The sequence below is a fragment of the Pongo pygmaeus genome, chromosome 19 (genome assembly GCF_028885625.2).
Source record: "Pongo pygmaeus isolate AG05252 chromosome 19, NHGRI_mPonPyg2-v2.0_pri, whole genome shotgun sequence".
NCBI lineage: Eukaryota > Metazoa > Chordata > Mammalia > Primates > Hominidae > Pongo > Pongo pygmaeus.
This window is the reverse complement of record NC_072392.2, coordinates 87307668-87327900: the sequence shown is the minus strand read 5'-3', so window position 1 is coordinate 87327900 and position 20233 is coordinate 87307668. Positions and strand designations below refer to the sequence as shown.

The 20233-nt window shown below is 35.2% G+C and overlaps 2 protein-coding genes across 6 annotated transcripts in view; both read left to right on the top strand.

Moving 5' to 3' along the window:
* ABCA10 (ATP binding cassette subfamily A member 10) overlaps window positions 1-10417 on the top strand; it is an 88786-nt gene extending 78369 nt beyond the window's left edge. The window contains 12 exon segments of the mRNA XM_063656526.1: window positions 323-414; window positions 1338-1455; window positions 2124-2241; window positions 2932-3023; window positions 3249-3427; window positions 3716-3791; window positions 3863-3957; window positions 4758-4877; window positions 5057-5197; window positions 7199-7278; window positions 8179-8234; window positions 8342-10417. Of these exon segments, the coding sequence (XP_063512596.1) occupies window positions 323-414; window positions 1338-1455; window positions 2124-2241; window positions 2932-3023; window positions 3249-3427; window positions 3716-3791; window positions 3863-3957; window positions 4758-4877; window positions 5057-5197; window positions 7199-7278; window positions 8179-8234; window positions 8342-8440 (1266 nt within the window). The 3' untranslated portion in view covers window positions 8441-10417.
* Window positions 10418-14934: 4517 nt separating this feature from the next.
* The window catches only part of ABCA6 (ATP binding cassette subfamily A member 6), a 78490-nt gene continuing 73191 nt past the window's right edge, over window positions 14935-20233 (top strand). For all 5 annotated transcript variants that reach the window (XM_063656524.1, XM_063656523.1, XM_063656522.1 and 2 more), the window contains exons 1-4: window positions 14935-15263; window positions 16266-16406; window positions 17713-17917; window positions 18947-19105. In XM_063656524.1, the coding sequence (XP_063512594.1) occupies window positions 16311-16406; window positions 17713-17917; window positions 18947-19105 (460 nt within the window). In that variant the 5' untranslated portion in view covers window positions 14935-15263; window positions 16266-16310. The remainder of the gene's footprint in view (window positions 15264-16265; window positions 16407-17712; window positions 17918-18946; window positions 19106-20233) is intronic.

The window sequence follows — 20233 nt, the reverse complement described above, 5'->3', positions numbered from 1 at the left end:
ACTCTAGGACAAGAGTTGCTTTGGGGCTAAACCTATCTCCTGTATTCATTTAGATTTGGCTTAAAAAGCCCATACTATTTTATTAGCTCTTCTATGCTTTTTAAAAGTTTTTTAAAAAATTAATGTGAGGTTTTTAATTCTTTCTCAGTGGGAGGGTGAGTTTGAATAAACCTTTCTTCCACATGAGAAGTATTTTACAGGTTGTTTGTCAAATTTGTAAGAAAATGATCAAATCTTCTGTGACAAAAAAATGGACAAATATTGACCATTGAGTGTGAATGCCATGGTGATGCTAATTCTAATTATTTTTCTTTTCTTTTAGCCATACCTTCAGAGTGTTATTTTCCTTTTTGTCATAAGGTGTCTGGAAATGAAGTATGGAAATGAAATAATGAATAAAGACCCAGTTTTCAGGTTGGGAAAATATTAATTGAGATCTGAATGTAATTTAAATATTTAGTCTTTTTAAATTTATAATTTCACTTATTTATTTATTTGTTTGTTTTTAATTTTGAAAATAGAGACAGGGTTTCAGGTTGGGAGAATGCTAATTGAGATCTGAATGTAATTTAAATATTTAATATTTTTAAATTTATAATTTTATTTAATTTGTTTTTATTTTTGCAAATAGAGACAGGATCTTGCTATATTGCTCAGATTGGTCTCAAAGTCCTGACCTCAAGTAGTCCTCCTGTCGTGATCTTAAATATTTAGTCTTTATTGCAGTACATTTAACATGAGTTTATTAAAATGGATTGACTACCCAACACTTGGCTAAGCATGTTGTACAGTGCTATTTTCAGAAAAAGAAAACAGAATTAGATTGGATGCAGGAATATTTAGTGTCTAAGTCATAGGTTCTGATTTTAGGAAAGATGAGTTTTTGTCCTGCACATCTCTGTAAGTAGTGTTTAAGCATCAAAGCTTGCTTTTCTCCCGGTTGTGGTCATTATGGGTCCCTAAGGAGAAGGTACAGTAAAAACTGGTTCCATATAAAACCAGTTAGGATGATCTTTAATGAGGAATGTGGTCATAATCTGGATGGTGACAGACTAAAAGATCCGTATGTCTACATTTGAGTGATTTAAAAGAATGATGTGACAGAGCCAGTTGACAGATAGGATACAATGTTTTAAAGAGAAGAAATAGTCAAAGAAGATTTCAAGGGACTTGGCTACTGGAGGTGTTATTACTGCCAAGAAGAATCTTGTAGGTAATAAATTAATGATGTGATAGTCTTTTTTAAAAAGGATAATAATTTAATTATAGGGGTTTACATTTTCTTAACAGTTATACAGCCAAAATTGCATTTTTATGTTATTTTATTTCCTCTGTAGAATCTCTCCACGGAGTAGAGAAACTCATCCCAATCCAGAAGAGCCCGAAGAAGAAGATGAAGATGTTCAAGCTGAAAGAGTCCAAGCAGCAAATGCACTCACTGCTCCAAACTTGGAGGTGAACAGCAGGGATTAGACCCTTAATAAAATGCTCAGATAGTTTGTCCTGTAGAATTGATGAGATGTTGGTTTTTATTTTGAAAAGCTGCTTTAGTTTCTTTAATATTTCTATTTATAGCTTATATTCAAATTATTCTCTTTAAAAGTAACTACCCTGTCCTCATTCTTTTAATTTTTTCTTCTTCAGTTTTCTGTGGGTCTTACTTTTCCAGCTCCTCATTCATCAGTGTAATCAACAAGTTCTCGGATTTTTTAATCAGTTTTAGCAAAATCGCACATTTTTCAAGAGTTGCAATTTCATTTTGTATTATAGTATACTTGTAATATTAATAACTGAATAGCATATGAACAAGAGCAAATGAATTTACAATGCATGGAAATCAATAAGGAATAAACTGGGAATGAAATTGTGGAAAGGGCAAGGATAGATGCTAGCATAATGCAAAGGGAATGTATTTGATTAGGAATTAATTTTATTAGTAGTTGAATAAGTAGCCCTTATTTATAAACATACATTTGGGTATTTTATTTGAAAAAAGAGGCTAAAGGTCTTCAGCCTGGCATTAAATTTAGTTGGGTTTATAGACTAGGGAATGGAAAATAAAACATCAATTCGTAAAGTATCTGAAATTTAACAGGGAAATCATGCTTTGTCATGTTTTCCAGGAACCAGTCATAACTGCAAGCTGTTTACACAAGGAATATTATGAGACAAAGAAAAGTTGCTTTTCAACAAGAAAGAAGAAAATAGCCATCAGAAATGTTTCCTTTTGTGTTAAAAAAGGTTTGAATAATTGTTCCTTTTATTATTATTATAATGTTCCTTATTCTCTAGATTTAAGACTATGAAGGGGACAAATTTTTATTCATTGAGACTGTTCATTATATCCTGGTTAATGTGTAATTATAAAACTTCTTCACATGTCAGCAGATAAGTCTTTTCTACTTCAAAATCATGTCCCAATTCAAATGGCAAGAAACTCAATCTTGGATTAAGAAGACCCTGATTCTCTGTATTAATGTTGTAATACAGGAGATTTTTCAAGGTGCTAACTAAGCTTTTGTTTTAGAAATGTTATTTTGGGGTGGCCACAGTGGCTCGTGCCTCTAATCCCAATGCTTTGAGAGGCTGAGGCGGGAGGCTTCAGGCCAGGATTTCGAGACCAGCCTGGGCAACATAGCAAGACTCCATCTCTACAAGAAATTTAAAAATTAGCTGGGTGTGGTAGTTCATGCATGTAGTTCTGGCTACCTGGGAGACTGATACAGGAAGATTACTTGAGCCCAGGAGATCGAGGCTGCAGCAGGCAATGATTATACCACTACAGTCCAGCCTAGGCAACAGAGCAAAACTCTGTCTCTGAAAAAAAAAAAAAAAAAGTCATTTTGTTTCAAAATGTTATGCAACCAACCAAGCAATTTTAGATTAGTCAACCTTGAAAATTCAAATATTGATGGTGACTCTTTCTTCCAGGTGAAGTTTTGGGATTACTAGGACACAATGGAGCTGGTAAAAGTACTTCCATTAAAATGATAACTGGGTGCACAAAGCCAACTGCAGGAGTGGTATGTGACATGTGAAGGAAATTTTATTTTAAATATTGATGACATATTTCTATTATTCCTATCAGTAAATAAAATATCTTTTTAAAAAATAGATGAAAGAATTTATAAAATTTCTCTTGTGTATTCAAAAAATATTGTAGCTTAATGGCCACTTTTATCTCCTTTAGTAGAAGGGGGATTGGAGCAAAAACCAAAGGTGGATCTGACATTCATTGTCTTGTGTAGGTGGTGTTACAAGGCAGCAGAGCATCAGTAAGGCAACAGCATGACAACAGCCTCAAGTTCTTGGGGTACTGCCCTCAGGAGAACTCACTGTGGCCCAAGCTTACAATGAAAGAGCACTTGGAGTTGTATGCAGCTGTGAAAGGACTGGGCAAAGAAGCTGCTGCTCTCAGTATTTCATGGTACAGAGAGAAGTCTCACAATTTGTAGCAGGAGGAAGGGAAAAATATGTCAGTTATTCATTATATATAAAAAGGAAATTATAAACAATGTCTTTAAATTTTCGTGCAAATAAAATAATTGAAATACCTGAATAAGAACCAAATCATAAGATTTAGCATTTATGAAAATGTTAAGGAAGCTTAAATTTACTATCTAGAATAATAGTGTTTAGAGTTTCCTATAGTTGTTTTAGATAGATAGGTCCATTTGCCATATACTTCATGTATAATCACACTGTTTTTTGTCAGATTGGTGGAAGCTCTCAAGCTCCAGCAACAACTTAAGGCTCCCGTGAAAACTCTGTCAGAGGGAATAAAGAGAAAGGTATGGGCCGGGCTCGGGGTTTCTGTGTGCACCCATGGCTGGGGGTCCATGGGCTGTTCCTCCCATTGCAGCTGTGCTTTGTGCTGAGCATCCTGGGGAACCCATCAGTGGTACTTCTAGATGAGCCGTTCACCGGGATGGACCCCGAGGGGCAGCAGCAAATGTGGTAAGGAGAGTGAATATTACATGTCAGACTCAAGAGTTTTGTTTTTGTTTTTGTTTTGTTTCTTTGTTACATTTTGCTCCATTAACCTTTGATGTGCACATCTTCTATTATGTAATTCAGTGAAACCTAATATAGCATTCAAAATTCCTGCAGGAGGGATAAAATAGATATTTTAAGACCCAAATAAACTCTTGATTATATTTGTTTGGATTTCTCTTTCTTATTCCTCTTCCCCCTGTCTTTTTATTTTTCCATTTCATTTTTCAATTATTGAAAGTCATATAGTGTGATGTTTCTCTATTTTTTACTCCAACTTTTCTACTTTTCTTCCCCAATAGTGCATTATTTTAACCAATACTCTTCTTTTTTATGAAGCCTATTAATATGGTACTATCATTAGGTAATATAGCACAATTTTTATTCTTTTTCTCTATGGCAAAGATTTTCTCTTGTAGCCTATTTATTTATTTATTTATTTATTTACTTAATTGTATTACTTGACACAGGGTCTTGCTCCATCACCCAGGCTGGAATGCAGTGGTGCAATCACAGCTCACTGCAGCCTCGACCTCCTGGGCTTAAGCGATCCACTCATCTCAGCCTCCCAAGTAGCTGGGACCACAGGCATGTGCCACCATGCCTGGCTAATTTTTAAATTTTTTTGTAGAGATGGGGTTTCACCATGTTGCACAGGCTTCTTGCATCCTAACGTAACATTTTCTCTTTAGATTTCCTGCTTTTTTCTATTTATCTATTTTCCCAAATTACTTTCTAAATGCAAACAATCCCTTTATCTTTAGGCAGATACTTCAGGCTACCGTTAAAAACAAGGAGAGGGGCGCCCTCTTGACCACCCATTACATGTCAGAGGCTGAGGCTGTGTGTGACCGTATGGCCATGATGGTGTCAGAAACGCTAAGGTGGGTGCCTGTCCTGAGCCAGCACGGGACTAGCATGTTCTTATAGAGAGAGTTTCAGTTTGCTATGAACAGCTGATTCTCTACAGCTCCCTAACGTATAATTAAACACTTTCGTCTACAGTGAGAACCGAGGAAGAAATTAAGAGACAAGTATTTTTTCTTTATTTCCCCTAAACTAGGTGCATTGGTTCCATTCAACATCTGAAAAACAAGTTTGGTAAAGATTATTTACTAGAAATAAAAATGAAAGAAACTACCCAGGTGGAAGCTATCCACGCAGAGATTTTGAGGCTTTTCCCACAGGCTGCTCGGCAGGAAAGGTAAAGGGTGTTTTTGGTTTGAGTGACAAGTATGAGTGTTTTCCAGTATTAGCATCAATTAGTTTTGTGCCAGTCTAAACAGGAAGAGAAAGGCAGAGTGGACTTATTCATCACAAAACAAGCTGTTTGAGGGATTGCTAGGATGCGTTACAAAAACTAAACAGTTATTTTCTGTGAGTGTTTTAGACCTCAGACAAGGTGAATGATGTGTGTGTGTGCATTCATATATGTGTGTAAATGGTGGAATGACTTGGAAATTAAGAACAAAGTACAGACAAATTAAACTATCAACTTTTTAATGATTTTTAAAAAATAGACAATGAAAACAATCATTTCTCCTACAGGATTTTGCTGAATATAAATTGCATCATGAGCTCCGTAACACAGACTTCCATGCTTGAGAAGGATTGACTCTATCCTAAATTACTCAATTATAAATCATTTGATCCTCCCAATGTTTCTTTTAAAGTTGTATGTGGTCAGCCATGGGTTACAAGTAATGGTAATCAAACCCTTGTGAATAGCAGAATGAGGCTGAATTTAATTGAAAGATGAACAGAATTTTCTTGTATACTATTTCTACTCATTTATTTTTATAATATTTATTATATTTATTGAACACCTATTATCTGCTGCTGGCTATGTATTGAATAGTCAACAAAATAGACAAGGTTCTTCCTTTTGGAGCTGAGGATATTAAGCAAATGGAGATACAAATAAATGAGGATATGACACTGAGGTAGGACTTTAAGACTGAGCAGGGTTTGGTCAGCTGAAGAGTGGGAGTAACAGACACTGTTTCCAGGAAACAGCACGTTTAAAGAACTTAGGTCAAGAATGAATTCTACAAATGTGAAGGATGAAACAAAAGCTCATGTAGTTGATGTGTAAAGAGATATCCAAGTGGAGATGCCAAAGTACAGAGATGTAGACCTGTGGCTCACAAGAGAAGGAAAAGGTCTTTGAGATCTGGTCTGGCAACAAACAAAGTGGGATATTTTTTTTTTTTACCATATAGAAGACCATTAAACTAGGAGAATGTTGAGGCCAACAAGAGAGATAGGAAGTCAAGAGGGGCTAGGATGGACCCCAGGAGCTCTCAGCTTTGAGATGGGATTGAGGAAGAAAATAAATCTTCCTATGTGGACAGTATCACCACAACCATACCAATAAATACTGAGGAGTATCTAGAACAGCACTGGCCAGTAGAATTTTTGTGATAATGAAAATGTCCTATCTGTGCTGTCCAGAATGGTAGTCACTGCACATATGTAGCTACTGAGTACTTCAGATGTGGCTAGTGTGAATGAGGAGTTGAATTTTCAATTTTATTTATTTTAATTACTTTAAATGTAAATAGCCACATGGATTTAGTAGCTACTCTATTAAGCAGTGCAGGCCTAGAGAGTTAGAAGGAAAATCATTAAGTGTGGTTGTCTCAGAAGCTAAGAGAGAAAGAGTATGTTTGTTTTAAGAAGGATGTGTACAATTTTATTTAATGCTTTTGAAAAGTTTGCAAAATGAGGACTGAAGAGTGTTCATTGGATTGTGCAACATGAAAGGGGATCTGAAGGTCAAGAAAGAAATTTTTTTTAGCAGGAGAGTTCAACATATTTTAATTCTTATAGGAGAGATTGAAAATTAAATCTCAATCTCTCCTATGAGAGAGGGGAAAGGTAATGTAAACATTCTAGAAAGGTTGCTTTTTGAGAGTAAGTAAGAAATATAGCACAATAAGAAAGTGCAGGCTGAGTGGGAAAGATTTTTAATCAGAGCTATTTCTCAGAATTTATCTTTAACACAAAATTAGAGGCAACCAGATTTTTGTTGTTATAACTTTTTTTTGTGATTGAATCTGTAATTTCACACCGATTCATGCTGTATCAAATCAGATACTTATTTAAAGAACACATTGAAAAATTATTTTACTTTGCCTATTAATTCCTCCCCAGTGTTATCACACTAAAACTTAGTAATAAATCTCACTCTTCTTCCTAACAGATATTCCTCTTTAATGGTGTATAAGTTACCTGTGGAGGATGTCCACCCTCTATCTTGGGCCTTTTTCAAGTTAGAGGCAGGTAAGTTGGGGTATATATAAATAAGACTTTATGTATTGGTTGCATATTTTCATGTAGAATATAGAATATGTAATTTCAAGTAGAACAATGAAATAATCAATCAAAACTTGAAAAATCCCTACCAGGACAGTCATAACAATCTCAAAGGAAATGAAGTGGTGGTCCTAGATGTGGGTTTGCTCCACCTGATTCTTCCTGGGCTGACCAGGAAGCCCAGCCGCAAGTCAGTCAGGTTACTCTATCCTGCAGGATTGAATTGGGGCACCAGGGCTGTTTCTTACCATGACACCAGTGCATAGAATTGAATGATAATTATGAGAATGTTGTCCCAAAGAATATCAAGGAGAGCTTTTGAGGTCTCTATGTTTCTAAAAGCCAAAGTACCAGGAGCAAATGTACAGAGGCAAAAATTGGAGGACTGAGTGAAGGTCAGCAAAATAAAACACAGAGGGGTGAGGTGTAACAAGTCACTATTGAAGAGGAGCTTCTGAACTAGTTCCAGAGACACTGCGTATTTGTGGCTATTGATGCAGAATGTACAAGTGTGAAAAGGGAGCCAGCATGGAGTGGACTCCTCTGTAGATTTACAAATATAGAATAAATTTTTCTCGACAGCTGATTTGGAGTCCAAAGCATACATATAAAGAATCAAAAGGATAATACTGAAATAGGACACAAAGAGCTTTTTCGAATTTATAGGAAACTGAATATGTTCATGCATGGCTATCTTTTATTAGTCATATCAGCACTCTTCTTTAATTTATCCTTCAAGAAAATGTAATTATTTGGCCTATATCTTACAGCATCTAAACAATTTGAAGTTACTGTCTCTATTGTATGACTTTACAAACACTTGGTGAAAAATATATAAGCCACTAATGTCAGTCTCTATACATGCAGTGAAACAGACCTTCAACCTGGAGGAATACAGCCTCTCTCAGGCTACCTTGGAGCAGGTGGGTTTTCACTGAATGAGTGAGCACCATCCAGATGACCTCTGTGTGAATCCATCTTTCAGACACACCCTGACATTTTTGTATCTTTTTTATTTTCTCTTACTTAGGTATTCTTAGAACTCTGTAAAGAGCAGGAGCTGGGAAATGTTGATGATAAAATTGATACAACAGTTCAATGGAAACTTCTCCCACAGGAAGACCCTTAAAATGAAGAACCTCCTAACATTCAATTTTAGGTCCTACTACATTGTTAGTTTCCATAATTCTACAAGAATGTTTCCTTTTACTTCAGTTAACAAAAGAAAACATTTAATAGTTTAAACATTCAATAATGATTAAAGTTTTCATTTTTAAAAATTTAGGATGAAGGAAACAAGGAAATATAGGGAAAAGTAGTAGACAAAATTAACAAAATCAGACATGTTATTCATCCCCAACATGGGTCTATTTTGTGCTTAAAAATAATTTAAAAATCATATAATATTAGGTTGGTTTTTGGTTATTATCAATAAAGCTAACACTGAGAACATTTTACAAATAAAAATATGACTTTTTTAGCCTGAACTTCAAATGTATCAGCTATTTTTAAACATTATTTACTCGGATTCTAATTTAATGTGACATTGACTATAAGAAGATCTGATAAACTGATGAAATGGCACAGCATAACATTTAATTATAATGATATATTCTGATTATAAAATAAATACATGTGAATTTTAGTACATATTGAAGTTATATGGAAGAAGATAACCATAATCAGTAAGAAAGTACCGCAGTTAATATTTTCTTTAACCAACTTACATTCAATGTATTTTTTATGGGTCCTTTTTCAAAGGTAGTATCAGTAGGCATAGTCATTTTCTGTATCTTTTCACCTCACAGTTCGTGAACACTTCCCATGTCATTATAACACTTTTGTGTTATATAATTGCTGCATTAATGTTATAGCTGTATTGATGTAATACCAGAGTTGTTATGTTTGGGTTATATGCAAGTTTATTTCTTAGAAACAAAACTTTGATGGACTTTTCTTATTTTTTTTTATTAGAGTCTTAAGGTAAGTGGTTCAGATATCAACTGATGGTTCTCTGTCTTCTGTAAGATCCATATAACTTTATTCTCTGACCTGTAAAAAAAGTCATTATTCATCTGCTATCATTTGGATATTTGACCCTGTGAATCTTATGTTGAAATTTGATTCCCAGGGTTGGAGGTGGGGCCCAGTGGGAGGTGTTTGGGTCATAGGGATGTATCCCTCATGAATTGCTTGGTGCTGTCTTTGCAGTTATGAGTGAGTGCTCACTCTGTTAGTTCCCAGGGGAACTGGTAGTTAAAAAGAGTCTGGCATCTTCTTCTCCCTCTCTCTGTCTCTCTCACCATGTGATCTTTGCACATGCTGGCTCCACTTCACCTCTGCCAAGTAGAAGCAGTGTGAGGCCTCACTGGATGCAGATATTGGCACCACGCTTCTTGTACAAACTGTGGTTTCGGAATCCCAACTGAAAAAGTCAGCCTAAAAGTGTCCTGTGACACACCTGGGAAGATAGGACGTCAGGCAAGCAACAACTTTAATGCAAAATGTATCTTGTTCCAAAAGTGACAGGAGGACCACTGCCACAGAAACCACCCTAAAGTCAGAAGCGGCGGTAAGAAGATAGGCCTGATGGAAGCAGAGCTAACATGCAGTTGCTGACTTTCATATGCTTCCAACAAGCAGAGTTTGCAGCAGAGCAATATGAAACATTGATTGGATGAATACAGAAGCAAATGAATCAGAAAATTTAGCCGGATTGTGTTAGATTGGGTAAAAAAAAAAAAACAACTGTTGCAAATAAAATGAATATACAGTTATTGCCCATAAATTCTCGGTGTCTCAATCCATTTAATTATTTTTGTTGCAAAAATATAATAAAACAAGATTTGCTTGAAATAAATCAGACACAGAAGAAAAAATATTGTATGCTTACACTCATGTGGAATATCTATTAATAAATTAGGCACATTCCCTGAGGCAGAAAGAAATTAAAAATTACTAGCGGCTCGGGGGAGGAGAGAGTGGGAGTTATCACTTAATGGTTACAGAATTCCTGTTTGGGTTGATGAAAAATTTGAGAACTAGACAGTGGTGCTGGTTGCACAATTTTGTGAATGCAATTAATGTCACTGAATTGTACACTTAAAAATTGTCAAAGTGGAGAATTCCATTCATTTAATTTTAAAAAATATAATTCTTGAAATTCTTATATATTTTGCCATAAGAATTATAGTATTTATACAATCTAAACTGGAAAATACTCTTTCTTAGCTAATACATTTTTCTATCATATACACACAGGATAATATTATATCTACTATTATATAATTACTTAACATCATACTACAAACATCACACCTTCCTTGTTTATTGTATACCTATGTCAGTTTAAGTCAGTTTTTTTTTTTTTTTTTTTTTTGTAGTGTGTATGTAGTATTTCAGTGTTTGGATGTACCAAAACTTTTTAGTTGAGAATAAATTGAAAGATATACAAGTTGTTTCTCAGTTTTCCTGTTAGAAACAATGCTGCAGAAGTTCTGTCCCTCTAGAGAACCCTGCCAAAGATACACAAGCAACATTCTGCCATATATATATAATATATATGTGTATATATATTATATGTATATATACACATATATATTATATATATACATATATACACATATATATTTTATATATACACATATATATAATATATACACATATATATATAATATATATATATGGGAGTTTATTTAGTAGTATTAACTAATACAATCACAAGGTCCCACAATAGGCTGTCTGCAAGCTGAGGAGCAAGGAAGCCAGTCCGAGTCCCAAAGCTGAAGAAACTTGGAGTCCCATATTTGAGGGCAGGAAGCATCCAGCACAGGAGAGAGATGTAGGCTGTGAGGCTAAGCCAGTCTAGCCTTTTCACGTTTTTCTGCCTGCTTTTTATTCTGGCCGAGCTGGCAGCTGATTAGATGGTGCCTACCCAGATTAGGAGTGGGTCTGCCCTTCCCAGCCCACTGACTCAGGTGTTAATCCCCTTTGGCAACACCCTTACAGACATACTCAGGATCAGTACTTTGTGTCTTTCAATCCGATCAAGTTGACACTGGGTATTAACCATTACAGCAATTATCTATGTAATCACTTCAAATATATTCCTAGAATGTCTGGGTCATTGTGTGGAGTTGTACCAATGCATTCCATCTGTAGCTGTCCAGAAATTTACCCAGAAAGGAAGGAATTAGAGACTGTTGGCAGTAATGCCAAGTGAAGTGCCCATTTCCATAAACAAAAAAAGATGGCAGAAATATACAGCTAAAATGGAACTAAGAAAGGTCCCAGGCTTTTATTATAACATTGTTAGCATCCCAAATAATTATTTACTAGACTAAAGAAAGATGCCAGGAGCTAGCACATACTGCTCCAATCTGTGATTAGATTGGGAAAGGTGGAAAGTGAAGAGAAATTTGAAAGCCCATATTGCGTTCTTCGACCTTGGCTGGGGGACTTATGAAATCATGATCCAGCTAAGGGAAAACCTGTTATATCACTGAACAGAACAGAGAGTTTAGTCAAGGAAGAAAATGCTCAGCCTCATGATCATTCTACCATGTGGTTTCATTTTGTTATTGTGTTTTTTTCACTTGCAACCAGTCTAGGGGGTCACCCAGAAAGAAAAAAGTCCTACCAAGAACCCTGGCTACTCAACCAAAACCATCTCCAGGCTGTGGTAGTAACTGAAGTGAAGAGGACTTTTGTTTCTGGTGAATCTTGTATCTTTCTTACAGAGAGAAATGAAGGGGAAGGAAAAAAGGGGTTAGCTTGTCAGGAAAAAAAAAAGGAAAAAGAAGAAAAAGAAGGAAGGAAAGAAAGAAGGAAGGAAGGGAGGAGGGAGGAGGGAGAAAGAAAAGAGAAAGAAAGGAAAGAAAGAAAGAGAAAGAGAAAAGAAAAAAAAAGAAAGAAAAAAGGAAGAAAGAAAGGAAGGAAGGAGAAAGTATTACTGACCTAATCAATGGCCAACAGAGTCCAACCACCATGCTGATGAATGTAGACTTCTTTAATATTGGTCATTAATGGGAAAAAATCATTGGCCAAATGAGAAAAATTAGACTACAGAATGATCAAATCCAAGTGCAATGATCAGCAAAGTTCCCCAAAGAAACACACATAATTATAAAAAAAAAGGGAAGATCTTAAAAATACTACTACTTAGAATTTTGTATTAGTCACATTTGAGAGAGCTTGCTTAGCTCACAATAATTTCCCCCTTAGTTCTTAAGTTTTCTAATAGTCTCATTTGTTTGTCCTACTGATTTGTTTTCATGGTAGACTTTTGATTATGAGTTTATCTTTTGGGAGGAATATTTATTTTACCTCTGTTGCTTTGTGTTCTGAAATTTGGATGTATCTTTATGGAATTTTTTGTGTTTTCTCTGTGACACTCCAGAATAGTAAGAGGAGGAGGAGGAGGGGGGGGGAAGTAACAGCAAATAACATTTTTTGAGCTTTTACAATTTTTCCTCATTGTTCTATGTACTTACATAGATGAATTTAACCCCTACAATAACCTTATATATATATTGATACTGTTGTTTTTCCACTTTTGGGGGGTAAAAAAACCTGAGGGCATAAGAGTTAAATGGATTGTGCAAGGTCACACAGCTAGTACATGGCAGAGCCAGAATTTGGACACAAGTTTGGCTCCAGAGTGTATACACTAACTCCTGTAATACATCTCTGGACATGTTATTATACTGGGAGAATAAATTCAGATTCTTCTTCTGTCTCTTGTACCTGATACATGCTCTACATACTTTGTGGTTTCATTTTCTATGGGCGATTATCTATCTATCTGTCTATCTATCTATCTATCTATCTATCTATCTATCTATCTATCTATCTATCTGTCTGTCTGTCTGTGTTCCAGAAATTGGGCAGAGAATACAGCTTTGCTCTTCCCTGAGGTTGTAGGTGAAATTTTCCTAGTCTGTTTTTAGCACCCGACAGTCCTATAAACCCTCTGGATTCCTGCAGGAATATGAACTCCAGCTTACCAACCTTTCAAGGACCAAGTTCAGGCCAGAGGGTCATTAAAACACCTGAGGCTTGGTTTTCAGTCCAATTATCCTTTAACTGCTGGAGTGTCTGAAATGCCACTCACAACTTAAGCGAAACTTTAAATTCCTTTTCAGTTTTAACACCTGGAAACATGTCTTTCTGTCTTTTTTGTTTATTCCATTGTTGTTTACATTCTTCATCTTTTTTCTTCCTTTTTTGAATTTGACTATATATTGGAAATTCAATTTGGGGATATATTTTACCCACCAATTCCATGCCCTTCTAGCTGGAGGCTGGGCACTTTAGTATATTAGGTCACCATTTGTGGGGAAATTGTCACATTACATAAGGAAAACAGCCTCCCAAAATGAAAATAAATAAGAGGAAACAGGTCAAGAAAAAGGAAGAGAAAGCATACACAAGAAACAATGGTAAGAAATGAAACTAATAAATATATTTAATCTAAATAATTATCATTGATATTGTAGCTGTGAATTTTAATACAATTATAAGAATGGCAGAATGAAAATGATTCCTAAAATAAAGTATAAAGGGTCTAAAACAATGATAACAACAAAAAAATTCATAAAAGCCTTAAGTGTATTCCAGGTGGTTTAAAAGTAACTTTGAGTTTTCTTATGTTACTAATACAAAATGTTAAGTGTTTATGACCTCCCTTCCCACACCCCATGAGAACTTTAGAACACCTTTATTAACGGTGTTTATGCCAATTTTCAATGTAAAAAAAGTGGCATTTCACTGTTGACTGTTTTTAAAAACAGAAGTAATTGCCAAGGAGAGAAATTTATATATATATATATATATATATATATACACACATTATATATATATATATACACATTATATATATATACACACATTATATATGTATACACATTATATATATATATACACACACACGCTCACACATATACACATAATAGTATCATGGCTGTAGTTGTCGTTGTTGTTTAAATTATCTGCTTTGCTCCAGAAAGTTTCTCAGCTTTATGATTATTAACATCTGCGGATTGGGAGCCATGTCAAATATTTGAGATTTCCCAATTCATGGACTTTGGTTTCCTGTTTTGCCATTCACTGTGGCAGGTCAAGAAAAGTTTGCAGCTCTTTACAGAGCAGAGAGAGACAGACTATGCTATATGAATTAAAGACATTTCAGTTTGTTCTAGTCTTCATGCACAAAAATTTATCTGAATCTTTGTATATGTTTTGTAGACCTGGGCAAACCACTGGCTTATTTTGTTCATGTGCATTATGAAATCCTGCATCCACTGTGAAGAGGGTGGGAGCAATGAATTTGTTAAAAATTCTTCATTTGTCTATCCTAGGAGTTTCTCCAAGGCATACTATGGATTGCTTAGCTTTATTAGGAAAAAAAATCAGCTCCAGAATATTCTGCTAACTTAGTCTGAATTAGTTAAATATACAACTAACTGGCAGTTGTGTTTATTTATCAGTAGTGAAAAGAAAATAGATACAGATTTCTCATACAAATTTAACTGCTTTGTTTGGTTATTGTTTTTACTCTTTTTTGTTCCTGCCTCCATCTTGGTCTCATCATTTCTGAAGAACTAGTTCCATTTTCCTTGTTTACCGTTTTCCCCCTTATCCCTGTAGTTGAAAGGCTAAGTGAACAAACACAGAGTTTGTTTTATTCCCAACCAACCACGGAACAGTCATTTCCTTGCAGAATAGTTGGCTTAGGGAGAAAGAGACACAGAAAACAAAACAAGTTCATCATGTACAGCTTGGTCTGGCTACACCCCTTTTCAGAAACCAGGCTGTGTAAGAGCTGCTGGAGTAGGCACCCATTTAAAGAAAAAATGAAGAAGCAGCAATAAAGAAGTTGTAATCGTTACCTAGACAAACAGAGAACTGGTTTTGACAGTGTTTCTAGAGTGCTTTTTATTATTTTCCTGACAGTAAGTAAAGCTCTATTTTGTTGTGCTGTGCCAAATATGTGGGTGGACACTGCTAAAATCAATCTATTTTTCAGATGTTTCCCAATTCTTATGTGTTTTATGTTAAAGACCTAAGACTAAATTTTTCTGCTTTTTCCCAACCACTTTTTATTGTGTAGATTGTAACAGTAAGACATAGAAAAACGGAAAAAATTTGCTTCTGTGCTAGCTGAGGGAGAATTATCTGAATATTTTGATGTAAAAATATGAAAGAATTTCATTTTGAGGTTACAGAAACAAAAACAAATTGTGTTTCTTTATTTGCAAACCTTTGAGCAAAATTACTTTCCCGTGTGGTTTATTTTTGCTTCTTTTAAAACTAATTTTGTAGTTTCATTAGTTATTCAGGGACTTCTGAATTCAGAAAATTGAGAGAAATTGCTTTATTCTTCCTGTATCTCAGAATCAAGTTTCAAGTAGTTTGAGCCTGGATTATGATTTACAACCTAACTCTTTTCATAAAAGTTTATTCAATCTGAAGGTAAAATTACAAGAAAACACTTTATTGAGGTTGTATCTAGTGGATATAATTTATTATTCAGACAAATTTAAGTAATCAGACTTTTGATGTTAATTTGATTAGCTCTGAGATTTCTGTTTAAATGTAAAGAACAAGAAATGGCTATTAACAGGATGAAATTAATTTAATCACTCTATTCATGTACTTAAAGTTCTCTTATACAAGGCCAAAAATGTGAAATTATCTTATAGGTTCTGAACTTGAATTACAGCTTTTCCATTTCAGTACTCCAAATTATTGCAAAACTGTGATAATAATCACTCTGCCTTCCCACCATCACCCACTCCCCTAAAAAGCTTAAGGTGAAATATTTGAGGTGAAATTTTACAGTCATAAATTATTGAAATAATATTTTAAATTCATGTTTACACTTTTTAAAGGTAGTAAATATTTTCCTCAACAGTATGATCAAGGTTTTTCTTATTACACTTACTTTTTTCTAGGTTGTGTTCCACCATGATTACTTTCTCCTTCAGTGAATAGGCTAAATGAATATGAAACAGAAAAGCGTGTATCAGCAAACCAAAGCACTTCTGTGCAAGAATTTTCTTAAGAAATGGAGGATGAAAAGAGAGAGCCTATTGGTATGTTTAAAAATCTGTGTCTTTCCACAGTTAGCACTCTTACAGTGTTTCATTACCTACTGATTCTCTTATGTTATCTTTTAATTAGCAGACGGGATTTATTGATTTTACCAGTTCTCTCTAGTTGTATTTGTTGAATTGAGAGACTCACAACAGTCTCTGAAGAATAACATAAAATTATTAAAGACTAAAAGAATTACTCATATAAAAAGAGATTAAGTGAACGTTTAATTATATGGTAAATTACAGCAACTGCTAGAGCTACTACCAAATGTTATACACTTAGAGCCAAGAAGTACAAAAAAAATGTTGCCAGAAGAAATGGAGACATTTTAATTTTGTGGATTTATTTTCAAGGACATGAATTTTCTACACAAAGATTGTTTTTAAGAATTATGATCAACTAACACCACTGATAGTCAGTTTGCATCAAGCAAGTGGGCTAATCATGGATGACTAGCCCAAATCTCAGTGGCTTAACACAGCAAATGTTTATTTTTAACTCCTCGTGGTCTAATGAAAGTTGAGAGTGGAAGTAAAGTAGGTTGGGTGGGTGAAGAAATCTTCTCCACACAATCATTCAGGCACCTAGGCTTCATCCAGGGCCTCCGCCACCATCTTGGACCTTGAAGACCTCTAGAGGATCCTCTGCATTCAGTCAGAAGATCAGGAAATAGTGGGACCAAGACAGTGAGAATATAGAAAGTTGTATATGTCTACGAATGAGGCCTGGAAGTGGTGCATATCACTTCTGCCCATATCCTGTGGTCCAGGAAATCATTTGGTTCCACTTAATTTCAGTAGGCTGAGAATGCAGTCTAGCATGGTGCCAAAGAGGTAATGATGATTGACATTGGTGAACAGCAATAGTAGTAGCCTCCCCCAGCCAGTTCCTTTTCATTTTCTTTAGTTTACAATACAAGAGGATATGACAACTGGCAAAAATATTGCTATTTGCCACCATAAACTCTCTAGGATACTCCATGTCTTATAAATTCTATAGTCAGCTGCCCATGCGTATAGAGATTGTCACCCTGTTATTCACTCCATTAGTTTCTATGAGGGCTTCTGCAGCAGTTCATGATTTAATGCAAAAGTTTTGTTCTAGTATTAGAGAATGATAAATGTGGCTACCGTCTCAGTATTTATCTTTCATTTGATTCTCCATGCTCTGAGGCTTGAAGAGCAGAGAGAACATAACTGTATAGCACAATTGGAATTTGTTTTCAACAGTATTTTGTATTAACTGAGATCTTTAAGTGAACGCAAACTTAATTCATTATTTTTCTTTTTTTATGCATTACAGGAATGGGGCCTCTCAATACTTCTAGGACTGTGTATTGCTCTGTTCTCCAGTTCCATGAGAAATGTCCAGTTTCCTGGAATGGCTCCTCAGAATCTGGGAAGGGTGGATAAATTTAATAGCTCTTCTTTAATGGTTGTGTATACACCAATATCTAATTTAACCCAGCAGATAATGAATAAAACAGCACTTGCTCCTCTTTTAAAAGGTAGGTGTACTCATGGCAAAAAAAGAATTACTGATAGACGTTTATATACTGTTAATAAGTTGTCTACACATTAATTTGAAGTTACAGTCATATATTATGCTAATAACTTAAGTACTAAAATAGCATACAAATCTGGTTAGATTATTGCTTTCTCTCACAACAACTAGCCTTTGAAATATTTTCAGCTTGATGGGAGTCCAGTTTAGGGAGGTCCATATTTCTACTGGAATATAACTAAACCCAGATTTATACTTTTAGATTTGCAGGATAGTATCTAGAAGGAATATAGTCATTGAAAATTGTGTGTGTTTTTAACATGGCATACAATGATTAAGATTTGTATCTCAGGAAAAAAAATCTAAATAAATAAAATAGGTCATGGTTATTGAACAATAATTTCATAACTTTGAAAAGTAGAAATGAATAATCTGATGATTATTCTGTTCTGAATATAGTACAATCAGTAAACATCTTTAAAAGTCTTTATTCTAAATGAGATCATTATGATGTAACCAAAATAAGCAAAATGCATATTTCATTCATGGGCAAATTGGGTGCAGTTTGGCTATTTACTCTTTAATCCTCCATTCCTGGCAATTGAAAATAGAGTCACTTTTTAAAAATCTTGTTTTCTGCAGAAGGCAAAGGTCGTGTAAATTGTCTTTGCTTCAGTAAATCTGAAATAAGGAATCCCTGACTGTATAGTTAACTACAACAATTACTTCTGTTTTTGTACTCTGATTCTCTTATGCATACTTAATCTGGCACAATTTTTTTTGTGTACCTAAAACTTGCCCTGATACTTGTCATTATGAAAATAAAACATATAATTCTTATGCATGTCTTCTGATTGTAGAATCTAAACCATTAAATTCCCCCCCTTGCATTTGGGTTAAAATTGATTTAAATGGAAAATGATTTTAATTTAAGTCTAATGAAATTATATGGGGAAACAGTTGAATATTACATTATATTGTGGCAAAACTCTGTTACAATTTTCTATGTCTATTTTTACCTTGTAATTCACAGGAACAAGTGTCATTGGGGCACCAAATAAAACACATATGGACGAAATACTTCTGGAAAATTTACCATATGCTATGGGAATCATCTTTAATGAAACTTTCTCTTATAAGTTAATATTTTTCCAGGGATATAACAGTCCACTTTGGAAAGAAGATTTCTCAGGTGACTTCCCTTATCAAATATCATTATGGCATTTTTCATGTTTTCAAATAAAGAACAGAGGAGGTTGGGCGACAGAGATGCTTTCAATGACACATGAGAAAACAGGGAAAGCTCATTTCATTGCTGAACTTATTTCAAGGTCAATCGTATGTTCCTACTACAGTATGACTGCAAAATTTGTAGAGTCATCCAACATATATGTGTTGAGTGTGCAGATGCATGTGTCAAAGGACACATGAGTAACCAAGACTGACAGGCCCCAGCCTCAGGTGAGACTCCAGGTTAGCAGCAAAGACAGACATTGAACAATCAATGACAAGTATGAGAAAAAGTGTTTAATGGGCACTTAGACCAGGGGTTCCTAATAGTGGGATTAGAGAAGTCCTACCTGGGGAAATGATGTTTAAAGGGAGACCAGAATGAATAGCAGGTGTGAGGTGCTAGAAGCATTGTGTTTCAGATGGAAGAAAAGTAATTGTGAAGGCCCTGAGGTGAGAAAGGAGATCTGTTCCTAGATCTGGAAGAAGAGCAGTATAGCTGAACAAGGAACATGAGAAGGAATGTAATGGGAGAGTGATGCTGAAGTCACTCAAGTGCTACCTCCTGTGGCATCTTGTAAACCTAGGCAAGGCATAGCCACTGAGTCACTTTAATCAGGGCAAAAGTGTAATTTGGTTTCCAAGATTAGGGGAACACTCCGGATATAGCCCGGGGAATGGATTCCCAAGAGGCTGTGTAGAATGTCAAGAAACAAGGAGTCCATTATGGCTGGAGCAGAGTGTTTGCTTTCATCTCCTTTTTATTTTCTAAGACTTTCTAAGCATGCTGTGGTCTGCAAGAATAAAATTGCTTTATTAAAAACTTCCATTTATTTGCTTCCTTTTTCTATGTAGTTAAAAGTCTACTGGTGGGCCAGGCATGGTGGCTCACACCTGTAATCCCAGCACTTTGAGAGGCCGAGGTGCACGGATCACCTGAGGTCAGGAGTTCGAGACCAGCCTGGCCAACATGGTGAAAGCCTGTCTCTACTAAAAATACAAAAATTAGCTAGACAACGTGGCCTGTGCCTATAATCCCAGCTTTGGGAGGCTGAGGTAGGAGAATCACTTGAACCCGGGAGGTGGAGGT